Source organism: Scyliorhinus torazame, chromosome 29 (genome assembly GCF_047496885.1).
Source record: "Scyliorhinus torazame isolate Kashiwa2021f chromosome 29, sScyTor2.1, whole genome shotgun sequence".
Lineage (NCBI taxonomy): Eukaryota > Metazoa > Chordata > Chondrichthyes > Carcharhiniformes > Scyliorhinidae > Scyliorhinus > Scyliorhinus torazame.
Window position 1 is genome coordinate 24586686 of NC_092735.1, and position 19874 is coordinate 24606559.

At 53.5% G+C, this 19874-nt stretch overlaps 1 protein-coding gene across 3 annotated transcripts in view; it reads left to right on the forward strand.

Moving 5' to 3' along the window:
* The window catches only part of LOC140403940 (serine/threonine-protein kinase BRSK2-like), a 498437-nt gene that overhangs the window by 408850 nt on the left and 69713 nt on the right, over positions 1–19874 (forward strand). For 2 of the 3 annotated variants that reach the window (XM_072492220.1, XM_072492222.1), the window contains exons 3-4: positions 5493–5578; positions 12547–12687. In XM_072492220.1, the coding sequence (XP_072348321.1) occupies positions 5493–5578; positions 12547–12687 (227 nt within the window). Of the gene's footprint in view, positions 1–5492; positions 5583–12546; positions 12688–19874 lie in introns of all 3 variants that reach the window. The other variant, XM_072492221.1, reaches the window with a different exon arrangement.

Genomic DNA, 19874 nt, shown 5'->3' on the forward strand with positions numbered 1-19874 from the left:
CAGTGACAATGGATCCTCATTCATGAGCGATGAGCTGCGTCAGTTCCTGCTCAGCAGGGGTACAGCCTCCAGGGAAACGGGCAAGTAGAACGGGAGAATGGGACGGTTTGGAGGGCCATCCAGCTGGCCCCACGGTCCAGGAACCTCCCAGCCTCTCGCTGGCAGGAGGTCCTCCCTGACGCTCTGCACTCCATCTGGTCACTATTGTGCACCGCCACTAATAACACACCCCATGAACGTGTTTTTACCTTCCCCAGGAAGTCCACATCCGGTGTGTCGCTCCCGACTTGGCTCACTGCTCCAGGACCAGTCCTTCTCCGTAGGCACGTCCGACTCCACAAGGCGGACCCCTTGGTGGACAGGGTTCACCTGCTCCACGCCAACCCTCAATATGCCTACGTTGAGTTCCCTGACGGCCGCCAAGATACTGTCTCCCTCAGGGACCTGGCACCGTCAGGTTCCACCCCAACACACACCCCCACCAATGCGCACCCCCCCCCACCTCCCACCGCGCCGCCAATATCGACCCAACCAGACAACCCCCCCCCCCATCCCCTTTTCCGCACAAGAGGACGAAGAGGACTTCTGCACGCTCCCAGAGTTCCCCGATGACTGGCCAGCATGAGAACCGCCACCACCGCCATCGAGGCCACCTCCACCACCGCCAGCTCCGACTTCGCCGCCACCATTACGCCGATCCCAACGAAGCACCAAAGCACCGGACCGGCTGAACCTTTGACGGACTCTGGACCGTCAACATGGACTTTTCTTTCCCTACCACTGTACATAATTCCACTAATTATATATAGTTTCACGTCACCCCCACCGGACTCATTTTTAACAGGGGGTGAATGTGGTGATCCACTGTAATAGGAGATGTAAGGTAGGACCCGCACTACAGGTTCGCCGGTAGCTCCTGCCGGCTGGCTCCGCCCACGGAGAACTGTATAAATATTCATGACCTCCAGTGCCCTGCCATTTCGCCAGCTGCAGCAGGAGGCCACGCATCTGACTGTAATAAAGCCACAGTTGTACCCAACTTTAGTCTTTGTGCAATTGATCGTGCATCAAGAAGGATGAGGGGGGACCTTATTGAAACTTACAGGCGAGGCCTGGATAGAGTGGATGTGGAGAGGATGTTTCCACTTGTAGGAAAAACTAGAACCCGAGGACACAATCACAGATTAAAGGGACGATCCTTTAAAACTGAGATGAGAAGGAATTTCTTCAGCCAGAGGGCGGTGAATCTGTGGAACTCTGCCACAGAAGGCTGTGGAGGCCAAATCACTGAGTGTCTTTAAGACAGAGATAGGTAGGTTCTTGATTAATAAGGGGATCAGGGGTTATGGGGAGAAGGCAGGAGAATGGGGATGAGAAAAATATCAGCCATGAGTGAATGGCGGAGCAGACTCGATGGGCCGAGTGGCCTAATTCTGCTCCTCTGTCTTAGGGTCTTATGGTTATCGCGCCGTGCGTGATTAGGACCCGGATGAGTGGCCTGGGAGAGAATCCCCCCCTCCCCCCCGAACGTGGCCCTTCGTAACCTAGGAGCAGAGAGGCCAATCTTATTAAAAAATGATTTTCGATTTAAGATTAGTGCTAAAGAGAGAGGTTAAGGAAAATGTTTCTGCTCAGAGACTTGGTGGGGTATGGAATGTTCTGCCACAGACTCTGGTTGAAGCAGAGAGGCCTTTTGAGTGAAAGGCGATGAATATTAGTAGCAGAGGCAGGGTTTTAGAGAGGCAGAAATTAGTTTTTTTTTATTACTGGCACAAAGAACCAGTACAGAGGCAAAGCACTGAATGGCCTCCTCCTGGTTGCAAACATCCCTGGCGGTACGGAAGGTGTCAGCCATCTTGGTTGGGGTTAACAGGTGTTAATATGCAGGTTAGTGCCCCAAGCAAAGCACGTTCTTCACAAAGGAGCCCAGATATTGACAGCTGCCTGGATATTCAACCGCCGGAGTTTCATAGTGAAAGCCAGTCCCAAGCTCGAGCTGCCTGTTTTTCTAGCCGAGTTCACACGGTAAGGAGGAGCGGGGAACGTGGCCCTTCGTAACCTCAGAGCAGAGAGGCCAATCTTATTAAAAAATGATTTTCGAATTAAGGGGCAATTTAGTGTGGCCAATTCACCTACCCTGCACATCTTTTTGGGTCGTGGGGGGTGAGACGCATGCAGACACGGGGAGAATGTGCAAACTCCACGCGGGCGGTGTCCCTGGGCCAGGATTGAACCCGGGTCCACGGCGCCGTGAGGCAGCAGTGCTAACCACTGCGCCACCGTGCCGCCCGAGAGGCCAATCTAGACGCCCCTGCTATCTCCCTGGGCAAGATTTTCAACGTGTTTGTGAGTGTGGATGTAGATTGAAGATGGTGTTACCGGAAGGCGTGTCTGAATTCTGATGCTTCTGGAAGGTTCCATGGTTTTCAAAGAGAGGGCAGGGTGAGGTGGGGTGGTGGAGGGTGAGGAATCATAGAATTTACAGTGCAGAAGGAGGCCATTCGGCCCATCGAGTCTGCACCGGCTCTTGGAAAGAGCACCCTACTTAAGCCCACACCTCCACCCTATCCCCATAACCCAGTAACCCCACCCAACACTAAGGGCAATTTTGGACACGAAGGGCAATTTATCAAAGCCAATCCATCTAACCCGCACATCTTTGGACTGTGGGAGGAAACCGGAGCACCCGGAGGAAACCCACGCAGTCATGGGGAGGATGTACAGACTCCACACAGACAGTGATCCAAGCCGGGAATCGAACCTGGGACCCTGGAGCTGTGAAGCAATTGTGCTAAGCAATATGCTACCATGTTGCCCATACTTTATTGTCACAAGTATGAAGTTACTGTGAAATGCCCCTACGGGAATTGAACCCGTGCTGCTGGTCTTAATTTTGTATCGCAAACCAGGGGCATCATTCTCCGACCCCCCCCCCCGCCGGGTCGGAGAATGGCCGTTGGCCGCCGTGAATCCCGCCCCCGCCCCAGCCGAAGTCTCCGGTACCGGAGATTGGGCGGGGGCGGGAATCGGGCCGCGCCGGTTGGCGGGGCCCCCCCGCTCAATTCTCCGGCCCGGATGGGCCGAAGTCCCGCCAAGAAATTGCCTGTCCCGCCGGCGTAAATTAAAGTAGGTATTTACCGGCGGGACAAGGCGGCGTGGGCGGGCTCCGGGGTCCTGGAGGGGCGCGGGGCGATCTGACCCCGGGGGGTGCCCCCACGGTGGCCTGGCCCGCGATCGGGGCCCACCGATCCGCGGGCGGGCCTGTGCCGTGGGGGCACTCTTTCCCTTCCGCTACGGCCTCCACCATGGCGGAGGCGGAAGTGACTCTCCCCACTGCGCATGCGCGGGAAACTGTCAGCGGCCGCTGACGCTCCCGCGCATGTGCCGCCCCGAATGTCATTTCCGCGCCAGCTGGCGGGGCAACAAACGCCATTTCCGCCAGCTGGCGGGGCGGAAATCCCTCCGGCGTCGGCCTAGCCCCTCAATGTTGGGGCTCGGCCCCCAAAGATGCGGAGCATTCCGCACCTTTGGGGCGGCGTGATGCCCGTCTGATTGGCGCCGTCTTGGGCGCCAGTCGGCGGACACCGCGCCGTTGGGGGAGAATTTCGCCCCAGATGTCTAGCCCACTGAGCTAAAAGCCAGCAAGCTGCCTCCAATTAGTGGCCTATTCACCTCCTCGAGGAGCCTGTTAATGGGCTGGGGTGGGAGAGGAAGGCATTTTCAAATTGAGGAGCAATTTTCCCGGGTCTTCCTGGAGCGCCAGTGGCCACCTCCAAATCGGTCAGACATAGAACCGGTTTTTCAGGGATGTTAGAACCTGGGGCGGAATTCTCCCCCCCCCCACGCCGGGTGGGAGAATCGCCGGGGTGCCGCGCGTGTCCCGCCGCGTCGCCCCGACGCCCGCACGCGATTCTCCCCCCCCCCCCCCAAACCGGCGCGGCGAGAATCACGGCTGGCCGCTGGGAGAATCGGCGCTCGCCGTTTGCAACGGGCGAGCGGAGATTCTCCGGCCAGGATGGGCCGAGCGGCCTGCCCAACACGACGGCTTCCCGCCGGCGCCGTCCACACCTGGTCGCTGTCGGTGGTAATGCTGGGGGGGGCGACCTGTGGCGGGTCCTGCACCCGGGGGGGCTCAAATGGGGTCTGGCCCACAAGATCGGTGTCCACCGATCGGCGGGCCGGCCTCTCTGAAGGAGGACCTCCTTTCCTCCGCCGCCCCGCAAGATCCATCCGACATCTTCTTGCGGGGCGGCCTCGGGGAGGACGGCACCCGCGCATGTGCGGGTGACGTCATTTACGCGGCGCCGGCCCCTTGGTAGCGGGAGAATAGGGGCTAGGAGCGGCTCCGACGCCAGAGTGAAACACGGAGTGGCATCGGCACTTAGACTCCCAATGGGAGAATTGCACCCCTGGTGTTGTGAGTTCAAGTCCCACTCCAGGGACATTCCCCATGTGATACTGAGTGAGTGCTGGACTGTTGAAGGTGCTGTCCTTCGGGCAAGGTGTTAAATTGAGTCTGTTTATTTTTCTGCACTCTTTGAATGTGAATGAACATTTTTTTATTTTAAATTTAGAGTGCCCAACTCTTTCAGGGAATTTCCCCCAAAGTCCAACAGAGGACCACCCTCCCACCCACAATGCAACATTTCCCCCCTCCAACCCCCCCCCCCCCCCCCCACAGACTCCCCCCAATTAGAGAGACCTCCACCAGAGACCCCCCCCCCACCCCCACACACACACACACACACGAGAGAGACCCTTGTCTGGACGCTAGAGGGCAGTCCAGACACAGGCAGTGGAAAACAAATCTGCTTTAACACTCACCTGGGCAATACACCTGCTGTCTCAGACAGAGGAAGCAGCACCTGTCAATTTCTGGAAAGAGAAAACCAGTGAGCTAGGTTTAAACCCCCGCAGATCTTTGATCTGCAAGCCTCTCATTCATATTTCTGTGAAACTGCTTTCACTGATCTGTAATTGACAACTTCCACGCAAACCCAGCTGTCTGCTTTGAAGTACCCAGCTGTGAAACTAACCACATTGTTTCTAAACACTTTGCTATGATTAACAGCCCCTGGACCACATCAAAGCTAGTTTCACAGCTTCTTTTCAGCGGGCGGCCCGATCGCGGAATCCCGTATGGCAAAGGATTGGGACTCGTTTCCTGACTTGGGTTTCCAGCGTGAGCGCAAATCAGGTACGATTCCGCTCCGGCGGGAGAACATAGTATCCCAAACAGTGAATGCTGCCCCAAATGGTGAAGACACGATGGGCTGGATAGTCTCCTTCTCCGCTACAATAATTCTGTGTGGTCCTGAGGGAGAAATGGAATTGAGTGACAGATCAGCCGTGGTCTAACTGAGCGATGGAACAGGCCTGAGGGGCTGAATGGCCTCCTCCTGTTCTTATTCATTGTCCGACACTCCGTACCATCGCTGCCTCCTGCTGCCAGGATTGAGTATGACAGGATTTTCCTTTCTGCTTTACTGTAGGTGGAACGGGAGATTGCCATTTTGAAGTTGATCGAGCACCCTCATGTACTGAAGCTCCACGATGTCTATGAAAATAAGAAATATTTGTAGGTATTATATTTTTCACTTGTTTTATGATTTGTGCATTTTTCCCGGGTCTTCCTGGAGCGCCAGTGGCCACCTCCAAATCGGTCAGAAATAGAACTGTTTTTTCCTGGTGTTGTGAGTTCAAGCCCCACTCCAGGGACATTCCCCATGTGATACTGAGGGAGTGCTGGACTGTTGAAGGTGCTGTCCTTCGGGCAAGATGTAAAATTGAGTATGTTTATTTTTATGCACTCTTCGGATGTGAATGAACATTTAGAGTACCCAATTCTTTTTTTCCAATTAAGGGGCAATTTAGCGTGGCCAATCCACCCACCCTGCACATCTTTGGGTTGTGGGGGCAAGACCCACGCAGACACGGGGAGAATGTGCAAACTCCACACGGACAGTGACCTAGAGCCGGGATCGAACCCGGGTCCTCGGCGCCGTGAGGCAGCAGTGCTAACCACTATGCCACCGTGCCACCCCTGCCAATCCCGGCCCTGGGTCCTCAGCGCCGTGAGGCAGCAGTGCTAGCCACTGTGCCACCCTTGGGAATGAGCATTTATTGTCCATTGATTGCTCTTGAACTGAATGGTTACACAGCCACCTTAGAGTCAACCACATTGCTGTGGGTCTGGAGTCACATGTAGGCCAGACCAGGTAAGGATGGCAGATTCCCTCCCCTATCGGGGCATTAGTGAACCAGATAGTAGTGTTCATGATTATTATTAATGAGACCAGCATTTTATTTCAAGTTATATTTCCCCCACTGCTTCTGGTGAGCTTTGAACTCCCGTCTCTGATGCATCAGCCCAGGCCTTTGGAATGCAAGTCCACTAACATTACCCCGATGCTCCCATTCCCCAATCGCTCGTAAGGCATTAATGTGGTGTTCTGGGCAATATTTATCCCTCAATGGAAATCATTGGAGACAGATTGCCACACTGTTGATTGTGGCAGCTTTCTGTGCACAGATCGCTGCCATGTTTCCCGCAGGACACCTCTGGCCTACCCCATTGCAAAAGTACTTCATTGGCCATAATGTGCTTGGGGATCTCCCGCGTTCGTCAGGAGGCTTTCTGCCTTTTCAGCTTTTCAGTCAGGCAGGCACAGGTCAGGTTGAAAGAGAGTAAATTGCCCTCTACATTGAGCCCCAGTACCAACATGGGGTGGGGCGGAGATGGAAGCAATTTCCTCTTTTCTGTCGCCAGTAAATGTAGCTCCTGCCACCTTGCTGGTGTACAGTAAGCAGATCTGAGGAAATTCCCAGCCCAGGTACCAACCTGAGAATTGCCATCACCAAATCATGTGGCCTCCTGGAGCGGAATTCTTAATTTCGGTGCCAGTTGGCACAGGGGCCTGGAGACAGAGGCCTCTCATTGAGTCATTAAGGGCCATTGGTGCAGAGGCCTGGAGAGAGAGGCCTCTCAGTAAGTTGGACCAGTGATGTTCTGCACAGTGAGCCCATTCCTACTGGGTATTGGATCTCGAATTGCCCCCAGTTCCAATTCACACTGACGGGGAATTTTTCCACCCCAACAGGGCTAGGCTCCATCTAAACACTAGGCCCTGTGAGCGAGCCTGGTGAAAAGACTGCTTCACCCACTCCCCTTCCAGTTTAAGTTGTGAAATATTTAATTTATATTCACAATAACGTTTTTAAGGCTCTGCACTTTTTTCTGCTTTGCCTTGAGTTTGTTTCGCTCAGGATGATGTGGCCGGGGTTGGTTCATATTTCAAAAGCGTAAACTCTGTAATTCACGAGGGGATTATCTTCCTTCCACCCTCCTCACCTTTTTCCCTGTCCCTCTTTCCCTCCCTGCCTCTGCCTTCGCTCCCTCCCTCTGTGCCGCCTTCCCTCTCGTTGTCCTTCCCGCCGTCTGTCCCAACATCCGTTCGTTCTTTGCTATATTTATCCCTTCTTCCTCCCCGCCTTCTTTCCTTCCTCTCTCTTCATCTCTCACTACTTCTCTCCTCTCTCTCTTTCCCTCCTCAGAGCCGCACTGTAGGCTGGTGGGCTCGATACCAAATGAAAAGTTTCAATATTTGTATTGAGTTTCTAATTCTGCACAGTGGACTAATATTCCCAGTGGAAATGGCAACCATCTTGAAGAAGGATTGGCCCTGGCTCAAATCCCTATCTCTAATGGACACTCCAATATTTGGACACCTGAAAGCAAGGGCCGCCCAGTCCTGGTCAATTGCTGTATAATCAGGAATGGCCTCTCCTGCATTGCCTCCTTGTGGCCATCCTTGCTGTGGCTGGATTCTGCTTGGGCAAACGAATCGATATCCTGGGGGTCGAAAGGGATTCCTGCTCCTGAACACCATCGAGTGTGTTCTGGTGGATAATTGCAGGGCTCAAGGCACGTTCAGGCTCAGCTGTGTCGCTCTCCATCCAATACCCTGACATCTCAGGGCTCACAGATGAAAGGACCAATGGCTGGATTACTGGAGGCCAGGTTGTCATCACAGCCACCATGGCTCAGCAAGAGTCCGTGCCTTTAAGAGAGGAGGGGAGAATTGTGGAGAAACTTCGATGGGCAGAGACGTTTCCTCGTGGTGTGTTGATAAGGCCCACTGGCACTGGGGCCTGGAGACAGAGGTCATAGAGTAAGTTATTAAGGGCTATTAGCGCTGGGGCCTGGAGACCGAGGCCTTGCAGTGAGTTATTAAGGCCATTGGTGCAGGGGCCTGGAGACAGAGGCCTCTCAGTGAGTTATTAAGGGCCATTAGCACAGGGGCCTGGAGACAGACGCCTCTCACTGAGTTTTTAAGGGCCATTGGTGCAGCGGCCTGGAGACAGAGGCCGTAGAGAAAGTTATTAAGGGCCATTGGCACAGGGGCCTGGAGACAAAAGCCTTACAGTGAGTTACTGAGGGAAATTGGCACAGGGGCCTGGAGATAGAGGCCTCTCAGTGAGTTATTAAGGGCCATTGGCACAGGGGCCTGGAGACAAAAGCCTTACAGTGAGTTACTGAGGGAAATTGGCACAGGGGCCTGGAGATAGAGGCCTCTCAGCGAGTTACTGAGGGAAATTGGCGAAGGAGCCTGGAGACAGAGGCCTGTCAGTGTGTTTTTAAGGGCCATTGGTGGAGTGGCCTGCAGACAGAGGCTGTACAGTAAGTTACTAAGGGCCATTAGCACAGGGGCCTGGAGACAGAGGCCTCTCAGTGAGTTATTAAGGGCCGTAACAGCCTCCCCGAACAGGCGCCGGAATGTGACGACGAGGGGCTTTTCACAGTAACTTCATTTGAAGCCTACTCGTGACAATAAGCGATTTTCATTTTTCATTTTTCATTAGCGCAGAGGCCTGGAGACAGCAGCCTTACAGTAAGTTATGAAGAGCCATTGGTACAGGGGCTGGGAAACCTAGGTTTAGGTGGGGTTACTGGGTTACGGAGATAGGGTGAAGGCGTTGGCTTAGGTAGGGTGCTCTTTCCAAGGGCCGATGCAGACTCGATGGGCCGAATGGCCTCCTTCTGCACTGTAAATTCTATGATTTTATGACAGAGACCTCGCAGTGAGTTATAAAGGCCATTGGCTCAGGGCCCTGGAGACAGAGGCCGTAGAGTAAGTTATTAAGGGCCATTTGGGCAGGGGCCTGGAGACAGAGGCCTCTCAGTGAGATATTAAGGGCCATCGATGCATTGGTTTCCTGGTTTTCAGCTTTTCCCTACCTATGCCCATGGGAACAATGCCACGTAAATACTATTCAACTGGAATGTAAACTGAGAAGATGCACCAGGGTTGGGCGTAGTCACCCAGGAGTGATTGATATCAAACTTTCCAAGCTGCAGTCATCAGTATGTGATGTGTTCCCACTCAGAACAACATGAATACACAACACTTTCTACCCCACCCCCAATTTTCCAAGAGAGGTTCCTGCAATGAAACACAATATAACATTAAAAATCAAAATTTACAATATGAGCTATGAACATACACAACAGTCAATAAGTTAGGCGTTTTGGAGATTGTCGATTCCTGTGTGGTTGCCGATAAACCTCAGGCATCTGCTTTTTCGTGTTGATCGAAACCCCTGGTGTTTTTTGGTTTAGTTTGGACGTCGTCTGCTGTCTCAACCGGAGTCGACGTGGTATTCGGAGGATGACTCGGTGTTGAAACGTCCTCAACTGGGGCAGAGTCTCCCACGGTGTTTCTGGTATTGTCCGGATCTCAGGAATGTCTGGGTCTTCCCGTGGCTCAGTTTGTTGCCGAATCGCGGTTGACTCTGTCTCTGGCAATCTCATTCTAGCTGCTAAAATGTGATCAGCTCGTCACCTCCACACTAACCTTCCCGAGTTTGAACGGTGTAGGAGACCGGTCCTGTCTGTGCTAAGATGATGGCATTTATCCAGTTCTCGCTGGTGGTATATGTCCTGCCAATACTACTTGACCTTTATGAAAAACACTGCGTTTTGCCCTGTTCTCACGTCGCAAAACCTGACTTTGCTGTTTCCTCTCGACAATCTCTCTCATCTTAGGCCGTTTCAGCAGATCAAACTCTGTGAGGAACTGATATTTTACCATGAGTAATGCCAAAGGGGCAATGGTTAGCACTGCTGTCTATGGCACTGAGGGCCCGGGTTCAATCCCGGTCACTGTCTGTGTGGGGTTTGCACATTCTCCCCGAGTCTGTGTGGGTTTCATCTCCACAACCCAAAGATGTGCAGGGTAGGTGGATTGGCCACGCTAAATTGCCCCTTAATTGGAAAAAAAATTGGGTACTTTACATCTTTTTTAAAGAGTAATGCCAGAGAACTTTGGATTGTCGAATGTGTTGTCTTCCTGTATGTCGTCAGGAATTGGCTTTGCCATTTCGACAATGTTCCTTGCTCGCGAGTGACCTTCGATGAATACTTCATTGTCTGAACAAACCTTTCAGCCAGCCTATCTGTGGCAGGATGTTAAGGAGCGGATCAGATGTGGTGGATTCCGTTCTCTGTTAGATAATTAGTGAATTCTTGTGAATCGCCCATTGTCGCTAGCAAGTTGTTCAGTAGCCGAACCTATTGTTCTCTCCGAGGACGGAGTCTTCATAATGGCGTCTTCAGGCCATTTCGGGTGGGCAGCACGGTAGCACAAGTGGATAGCACTGTGGCTTCACAGCGCCAGGGTCCCAGGTCCGATTCCCCGCTGAGTCACTGTCTGTGCGGAGTCTGCACGTTCTCCCCCGTGTCTGCGTGGGTTTCCTCCGGGTGCTCCGGTTTCCTCCCACAGTCCAAAGACGTGCAGGTTAGGGGGATTGGCTATGATAAATTGCCCTTAGTGACCAAAAAGGTTAGGAGGCGTTATTGGGTTACGGGGATAGGGTGGAAGTGAGGGCTTCAGTGGGTTGGTGCAGACTCGATGGGCCGAATGGCCTCCTTCTGCACTGTATGTTCTATGTTCTACCACAATGAAAAACATTCACCCTTCGAATGGTGCTGCATAATCGACATGAACTCTTTGTCATGGGCCTTCTGGCCAGCCTCGTGGGTGTAATGCCGCTAGTGGCAGCAGGTCTCCAACCTTTGCACAGATGGAACACATTCCTGTCTCCTTCTCGATTTCGCTATCGAGCCCTGGCTACAAAAAATAGCTTCTGGCCATCTCCTTCATCCTTAATCCCCAATGGCCTTCGAGGAGCTAGTTTAGGGCACGTTCCCTTAACAATGGCGGAATGATGGCTCTCAGTCCCCAGCAGAGACAACCATCTTTTATGGATAGCTTGAGCTTTCGGCTAAAGTTGTTAAAATAAATTTAGAGTACCCAATTCATTTTTTCCAATTAAGGGGCAATTTAGCGTGGCCAATCCACCTAGTCTGCACGTCTTTGGGTTGTGGGAGCGAAACCCACGCAGACACGGGGAGAAAATGTAAACTCTACATGGACAGTGGCCCAGAGCCGGGAACACCCCCATCTCTCGACTATTGTTGCAGGGTATTTGTTACTTTAACAAATGAATAAGCTACTCACAGCAGAGGGAGCACTGTTCCCAAACTTTCCGGGCAGAGCACATGGCAAGCTTCTTTTGATGCTGTTTTCACCAAGATCTTTGTTTAAATTTAGGTTCCTTCGATGGTTGCTGCTCATATTAGGCACCACTCCATTGCCAACTTTGGTGTAGTGAAGTTATTTTGCTTCCTAATCCTTTTCGTGTGGCTGTGCATGGATCGATGATTTTTCTATATATTGTTTTCTTTGGGAGTCTGCCAACATGATTCCGACCTCCTCATCGCCAGTTTCTTTGTGGTATTTTTTAAGGATAGGCTTTCGGACCACAAAGGCACAAACAAACAAGAGCCTTATTGGAAAAGTGTTTTCTCACAGGCTGCTAGAATAGACTTACTGTCAGCCCGCCCAAACTGTCGATGATGTCATCAGTACATCATGTGGTCAAACTCTTAAAGTGACCTTGTTCCGACAAGGAACACACATTAATACACAACAGTACTGCAAATAGTTATATTCCGTTGCAAGGAGGGAAGTTTTCTTTTGAGAAGAAAGGGGGATGTTGTATGTGCCTGCATGGCAAGGGTTAACGTGGGCTGGAGAATACCACTGCCCACTGTATGATGTATAGTGTCACATGGTGATAGACTGAGAGAACATTCTAGAAGGAACCTGCATGGAGACAGCAACACCATGCATGCCAGTAACTAGGATCTGCAGATAGTTAAAGATCAACAATTAAAGGTTCACGCTTAAACATACAAGTCTCAAGATCTCATCATTGAGATATCAAATTATCCCATAACACAACAGCGAAGGGCCGCCGGGGCAGGGGCCTAGAGAAATAGGTCTCTCAGTGTGTTGCTAAGGGCACTGGTACCAGGGGCCTGGAGATGGAGGCCTCTCAGTGTGTTGCTAAGGGTACTGGTGCGAAGTGTCTGAGAGCCTGAAACCTTTAACCTTGTCAATTAGTAAAGCATCTGATATTGAGTCAACTAATTTTGCCAAGTGGTCTGTGGTGTTTTCACTTTCTTCTCCTTTCTTCTTTCAGGTACTTAGTGTTAGAACATGTGTCCGGAGGGGAACTGTTTGATTATCTTGTCAAAAAGGGAAGACTGACACCAAAAGAAGCTCGCAAATTCTTCCGACAAATTATATCCGCACTGGATTTCTGTCATAGTCACTCCATATGGTAAGGGAACGTTTCTATAGGGGTAAAGCTTTTCTCCTGCGTGTTTCTTTTTTCTGACACTTGAGGAATTGACTCTCCCTCGAGTGCGGGTCCCTCTCCCTCGTAAAGGCACTGACTCTAGGCTGGGGTGGTACTCTACAAGCCCTGACCATGTATTTTGAAAACTCAGTGTCAGTGGTCCATCGAAGCTCAAATGTCTCCTCACGCCAACATCACACAAAGGTAGTATTTAATACTCCTCCTGAGATTCACTAAGGGCATTAAAAGGCAGCCACATACAGTGGGACTGGGGAGAGATACAGAGATGACACTATTTCCACGTGCACAGGAACATTATTGTTTTGTGCGGTGCTTTAAAGTGTCTAAAACATCCCCCCAACTCATCATTGAGGAGCGACAGTTATGTCTGTTTACTTAGCTCTGAGTCAACACCCGGGCTTGATCAAGCACAGTGAGCATAGATCAGTTAGCCGACTCACATGTTTTGTTTCTTTTAAAATTTAGAATACCTAATTCATTTTTTCCAATTAAGGGGCAATTTAGCGTGGCCAATCCACCTACCCGGCACATCTTTGGGTTGTGGGGGTGAAACCCACACAGACACGGGGAGAATGTGCAAACTCCACATGGACAGTGACCCAGGGCTGGGATTCAAACCCGATTCCTCAGCACCGTAGGCTGCAATGCTAACCACTGCGCCACGTGCAGCCCTACCCGACTCACATAAACGCAGAACCTTTGAAGCAATGAACTCTACAGTGACCCGTGGTTTCTTTGTCTAGCATCACAACCGCCAGAAGCTGTGCCTATTGGGAGTCCCTGTGATAGTGCAAACCCCCTTGCTCTGAGTGGGATCAACTAACTCAAGCTAGAGAGGGCGATTACACCAGGGACCGTGAGATTAAGGGGCTGGTTTAGCACACTGGGCTAAATCGCTGGCTTTTAAAGCAGACCAAGGCAGGCCAGCAGTACGGTTCAATTACCGTACCAGCCTCCCCGAACAGGCGCCGCAATGTGGCGACTAGGGGCTTTTCACAGTAACTTCATTGAAGCCTACTTGTGACAATAAGTGATTTTCATTTCATTTTCATTTTTAATCTTGTAGATAACCCTGGTATGATCTTCAGTAGGGTTCGACGCCCAGTGGTCCACAGTAGATGTTCAGTAGGCCAGTGCCTCAGTCTCCATTAGCCTCCTCCGCACTTCCTCCCCACCCCTCCTAACCCTGTGACCTGAGCTATTTCCTGCTTTTGGGCTCCATCCATTTACTGCTCCACATTCAACAGGAATCACTTCCCCAATCCCTTCAAAAGCTTCAGACCGCCCTCCTCCCCTCAACCAGCAACCCATCCCCCCCAGCACCACTGAGAGGTCTTCGCATTCCTAGTTCTTTGAAATGGGGAGGGGAGTGAGGCAGAAAATGGGCACGGGGAGGCGGGGGAGGGATGGGGAGGCGGGGAGGGATGGGGAGGCGGGGGAGGGATGGGGAGGCGGGGGAGGGATGGGGGGACAGCAACAGTGGGGATTAAAGAGAGAGGGTGGCTGAGGAAGGACAACCAAGGGCTGGAGGGGTGGAACGTGAGCTGGATCAGGGCAGTGAGGTGCAACCAACTGTCGGCGACAGAGAAGAGCATTCGGGGAGGAATTCCCCAGCCCTTTCCCGCCAGCGGGAACTTCCGCCCAAGTCGAGCCGCTGCCACGGGGCTTCCTCGACAGCGGCGGGGGCAAGGAATGTAAATCGCCACCGACTTCGGTGGCTCGGGAATATTCTGTCGTTGGTTTGTGGTGATCTGCCTCGGGAAACCTGCCATTGCGTGGGGGGGGGGGGGGGGGGGGGGTAGGTTTGGAGTATTCCGTGCCAGGAGCCGGGAGAGGGAAGCGGTGACTCTCTCTCTCGAGGGGAGATGGTTATCGAGAAAATGATTGAGCCCCAAAACGTCAACCGCCAATATTCAGTTACTTTGCTTGAAAGAAGCAAAGTAAACCCAGTCACTTCCTGAATCCGGTTTTGATCCACAATTGGCTTCAAAGCGACCTCGGAATTTGGTCATTAAAGGGGCAGAATGATGTGACTCATGTGGTCAGAATATTCCTGCCCCTGTAAACACCATAGGAGAACTAACAGAGGTATCAGAGCAGAGTGCCAATATTTTGTAATACTTGGAACGTGCACCACCCGTTGATGCCTGGGTGATCGCGCAAACCTTGGAATAGCTCGAGACTCATAGCCTCCTTCCACCAGGTGGCCTTTTGGCCCAGGCCGGAGAAAATTGCTACCAATTCCTTCGACAATAAACATTTCTGTGTGGGGTCATTCTTAAATCCATTTTAATTTATTCTTTCTCCTGTTTCTGGTTCTTTCTCATGCCCACGGCCCTCCCCACCCCCATCGATGTGTGATAAACCCTGCTTTAGTCTTGGCGACGGACCGCCTGCTCCTAGGCCTCGAGGCCAATCACACGGTGGTTCTGAGGTGATTCAGCCTCAGATTTTACCCACCTCCACCAAGCTCCTCACAACTCCCTCTTCCGAAAGTGGGATTTGTCAAACGCTCCCGCTGGGGCTGGATTGGAAACTGTGCCCCATATGTGACCGGACAGGGTCGATTCGAGCGCCCACTTCCCAGCAAGAAGGAGTTCTGACTGACTACCGCACCCCCCCCATCCCATCCCACCCCGCCCCATCACTACCTCCTCACTTCCTAATCATTTTTTCTAATTAAGGGGCAATTTTAGCGAGGCCAACCCTGCACATCTTTGGGTTGTGGGGGGGGGGCGAGACCCACGCAGTCACGGGGAGAATGTGCAAACTCCACACGGACAGTGACCCAGGGTTGGGATCGAACCCGGGTCCTCGACGCGGTGAGGCAGCAGTGCTAACCACTGCGCCACCGTGCCGCCCTTCACTCCCCAATCTTGACGGTGCAGGCGCAGGGCTGGAGCCCAGGCTCAAGATAGGAGGCGGGATTGATTTTAACCCATTTCACCATTCAAGCCCGAGAGGGAGCACTTTTAGTCCCATCCAGCTCGGGACGGACCCGAGATCCAGAAGAAAAAGCCAGGGCCTTGTCCAACATTCAGAGGCCTGTGAATTACATTGAGCCTACAGCTCAGAATGTGACCAAACTGGTCGACGTCAGTGCCAATACTCCACACAAGCCTCCTCCTACTGGCAAACTCTCCCATTCCGTTCTCCCTATCGAGATACATGCAGCACAAAAGCAAAGACAACATGATGAACCTTTTTAAAGCCCAGGTTCGGCCTGAGCTGGCGTACCCAATTCTAGGCACCACACTTCAGGAAGGCTGTGGGGGTATTGGGTTTAGACGACAGAAAAGATTCATGAGAATGTTGGCAGGGATGAGGGTCTTCAGTTAGAGGGACGGATTAGAGTCCCCGCCACTGTTCTCCTTCAGAGAAAGAGAAAGTTGAGAAGAGATTGGATAAAGTTCTTTGAGGAGTCTGGGTGGATGAGGAGAGTGGATGAGGAGGTGAATGATGCATGATCAATTGCACAAAGACGAGAGTTTAATACAACTGAGGCTGTATTACACTAAGATGTGTGGCCTCCTACAGCAGCTGGCGAAATGGCTGCTGTACGGGGAGCACACATATTAATACTCTGCCTACTGGGCGGAGCCAGCAGGCAGGGACTACGCCCGTACCTGTAGTACAGGGCCTCACCAAACATCTCCTAATATATACAACAGTGGTGATTACCACATTCACCCCCTGTTAAAATTGAGTCCGGCGGGGGTGGCGGAGAACTATACACAGAGCAAGTTTCAATATACAGAGGCAAAAAACATTCCAGTCCAGTACATGATGCTTTAACAGTCCCGAACCAATTACAGGTTTAGCTGGTCCCCGGCCTTGATCTGATGTTGGGAGCGATGCAGTTGTGGCGGCGATTCCAGTGCTGGTCTGGTCCTCGGTGACTCCGGGAGAGTGCCGAAATCCTCCTAATCCTCGGGCGTGGGCAGGGGAGGACGGATGGTCCTGGGGGAGGGTTGCTGCTGGGTGCGCCGGGGGAGGGGAGGGTGGCGCCGGGCCGGAGGGGTGTGTGTGTGTGTGGAACCTGCTGGTGCCAAGTCCCTGAGGGAGACAGTATCCTGGCGGCCGTCGGGGTACGCTACGTAGGCATACTGGGGGTTAGCGTGGAGTAACTGCACCCTTTCAACCAACGGGTCCGCCTTGTGGAGTCGTACGTGCTTACGGAGGGGTACGGGTCGTGGAGCTGCGAGGGAGCGACACCCCGGATGTGGACTTCCTGGGGAAGGCAAAGAGATGTTCATGGGGCGTGTCATTAGTCGCAGTGCATAGGACCTCCTGCCAGCGGGTGGCCGGGAGATTTCTGGACCGTAGGGCCAGCTGGACGGCCCTCCGCAGAGACCTGGCAGTCCCTGGTGATTGCCCTGACTTCCTCGACTGCGTAGGGCAGATTGCGGGCCTTGATAAAGTGGTACAGCCATGTGACTCCCGGGTGACAAAGGTTGTCGTGCAGAGTCCGGAGTCTGTCCACCTGTGCGCTGGCACATGTACCTCGGGATAGGGCATCGGGGGGCTTGTTGAGCTTGCCGGGGCGATACAAAATCTCATAGTTGTAGGTGGAGAGTTCGATCCTCCACCTCAAGATTTTATCGTTTTTGATCTTACCCCGCTGTGTGTTATTGAACATGAAGGCTACCGATCATTGGTTAGTGAGGAGAGTGAATCTCCTACTGGCCAGGTAATGCCTCCAATGCCGCAGCTTCAATGATGGTTTGGGCCTCTTTTTCGACGGAGGAGTGCCGAATTTCGGAGGCATGAAGGGTTCGTGAAAAGAATGCCACGGGCCTGCCTGCCTGGTTGAGCGTGGCGGCTAGGGCGACGTCTGCTGCGTCGCTCTCCACTTGAAAGGGCAGCGTCTCGTCTGCTGCATGCATCGCGGCCTTGGAGATGTCGGCCCTAATGTGGTTGAAGGCCTGTTGAGCCTCGGCCGTCAGGGGGAAAAGGGTGGACTGGATGAGTGACGGGCCTTGTCCGCATAATTTGGGACCCCCTGGGCGTAGTAAGAAAAGAACCCCAGGCAACGTTTGAGGGCCTTGGGGCAGTGGGGAAGGGAGAGTTCCATGATGGGGCGCATGCGGTCGGGGTCGGGCCCCAGAACTCTGTTCTGGACCACATAGCCGGGGATGGCTAAGCGGTTCATGCTGAGCACGCACATCTCCTTGTTATAAGTGAGGTTTAGGAGAGTGGCGGTGTGGAGAAATTTGGCAAGGTTGGCATTGTGGTCCTGCTGATCGTGGCCGCAGATGGTGACATTGTCTAGGTACGGGAAAGTGGCCCGCAGCCCGTACCGGTCGACCATTCGGTCCATATCCCTTTGGAACACCGAGACCCCTTTGGTGACCCGAAGGGAACCCTAAGAAAATGGTAGAGGCGGCCATCTGCCTCAAAGGCAGTGTGTGGGCGGTCCGCCTTACGGATGGGGAGCTGGTGGTAGGTGGATTTGAAGTCCACCGTTGAGACGACCCGGTACTGTGCAATCTGATTGACCATATCAGATATGCGTGGGAGGGTGTATGCGTCGAGCTGCGTGTACCTATTGATGGTCTGGCTGTAGTCCACGACCATTTGGTGTTTCTCCCCAGTTTTCACCACTACCACTTGGGCTCTCCAGGGGCTGTTGCTGGCCTCGATGATACCTTCCCGCAGCAGCCGCTGGACCTCGGACCTGATGAAGGTCCTGTCCTGGGTGCTGTACCATCTGCTCCTGGTGGCGACGGGTTTGCAAACCGGGGTTAGGTTTGCAAATAGGGAAGGTGGGTCGACCTTTAGGGTCGCGAGGCCGCACACAGTAAGGCGTGGTAGGGGCCCACCGAATTTCAATGTTAGGCTCTGGAGGTTGCATTGGAAGTCCAGGCCGAGTAGCAAGGCAGCGCAGAAGTTGGGGAGGACGTAGAGGCGGAAGCCGCTGAATTCTACGTCCTGGATCGTGAGCGTGGCTATACAGTACCCCCGGATCGCCACGGAGTGGGACCCGGACGCCAGGGAGATTCTCTGGTTGGTGGGGTGTACCGCGCGGGAGCAGCGCCTTACCGTATCTGGGTGGATGAAGCTTTCGGTGCTCCCGGAGTCCAGCAGACAGGAGATCTCGTGCCCATCGATCTTCACGCTTGTCGAGGCGATGGCTAGATTGTGCGGGCGAGACTGGTCAATCGTGACCGAGGCGAGTCGCGGCTGGTCGTCGCTGGTGTCGGACGATGGGGTGCCCGGGGGGCACAGGTCCTGGAACGATGGTGGCGCCCATGTGCCATGGGAGAGACAAGATGGCGACGCCTGATGATCCTGGGGTGGACAAGGTGGCGGCGCCCACGGGCCGCACGTGGCGGGGGTTGAGATAGACGCCCACGGGCCGCACATGGTCCGGGTAAGATGGCGGCGCCCACTGGCTGCGCGTGGTCCAAGGAGGGGAAGATGGTGGCGCCCACTGTCCGTACGCGAGGGGGGTCGGGGCGATAGCGGCGACTGAGCGGGCCTGGCACACTTCAGCGAAGTGCCCCTTCTTGCCACAGGCCTTGCAAAGGACGCTGCGGGCTGGGCAGCATTGGCTGGGGTATTTTTGCTGCCCACAGAAGTAACAACGGGGGCCCCCGGGGTTGGCTGGCTGACGCGTGGCACAGGCATAGGATTGGCTGAGTGAGATCCCCGGTGGGGCGGCCGTCTGCGGAGTCCATGAAGTGTAGGAGGGGTGGGCCGCACTGCTGGGGGTGTAGGCCTGGATATTGCGCGAGGCGATCGTCATCGATAGTGCCAGCTTTTTGGTTGCCGCGAGGTCGAGCGTGGCCCTCTCTAAAAGTCGCTGGCGGATGTGGTCTGACCCTATCCCCATAACGAAAGCGTCCCGCACGAGGAGGTTCGAATGTTCCGTGGCCATGACGGCCTGACAGCCACAGTCTCTGACCAGGGGAATTAAGGCACGCCAGAAATCTTCTACGGACTCACCAGGGAGCTGACTACGAGTAGAGAGTACGTGTCTGGCGAAGAGTGTGTTCATCCGCTGGGCATAGTTCTCTTTCAGTAGCGCCATGGCTTCATCATAGGTCGGCGCGTCCTGGATAAGCGGAAAAACGTTGGAGCTCAGCCGCGAGAAGAGGATCTGGACTTTCTGAGCTTCCGGAATTGGGTCTGGTGCAGACCTGATG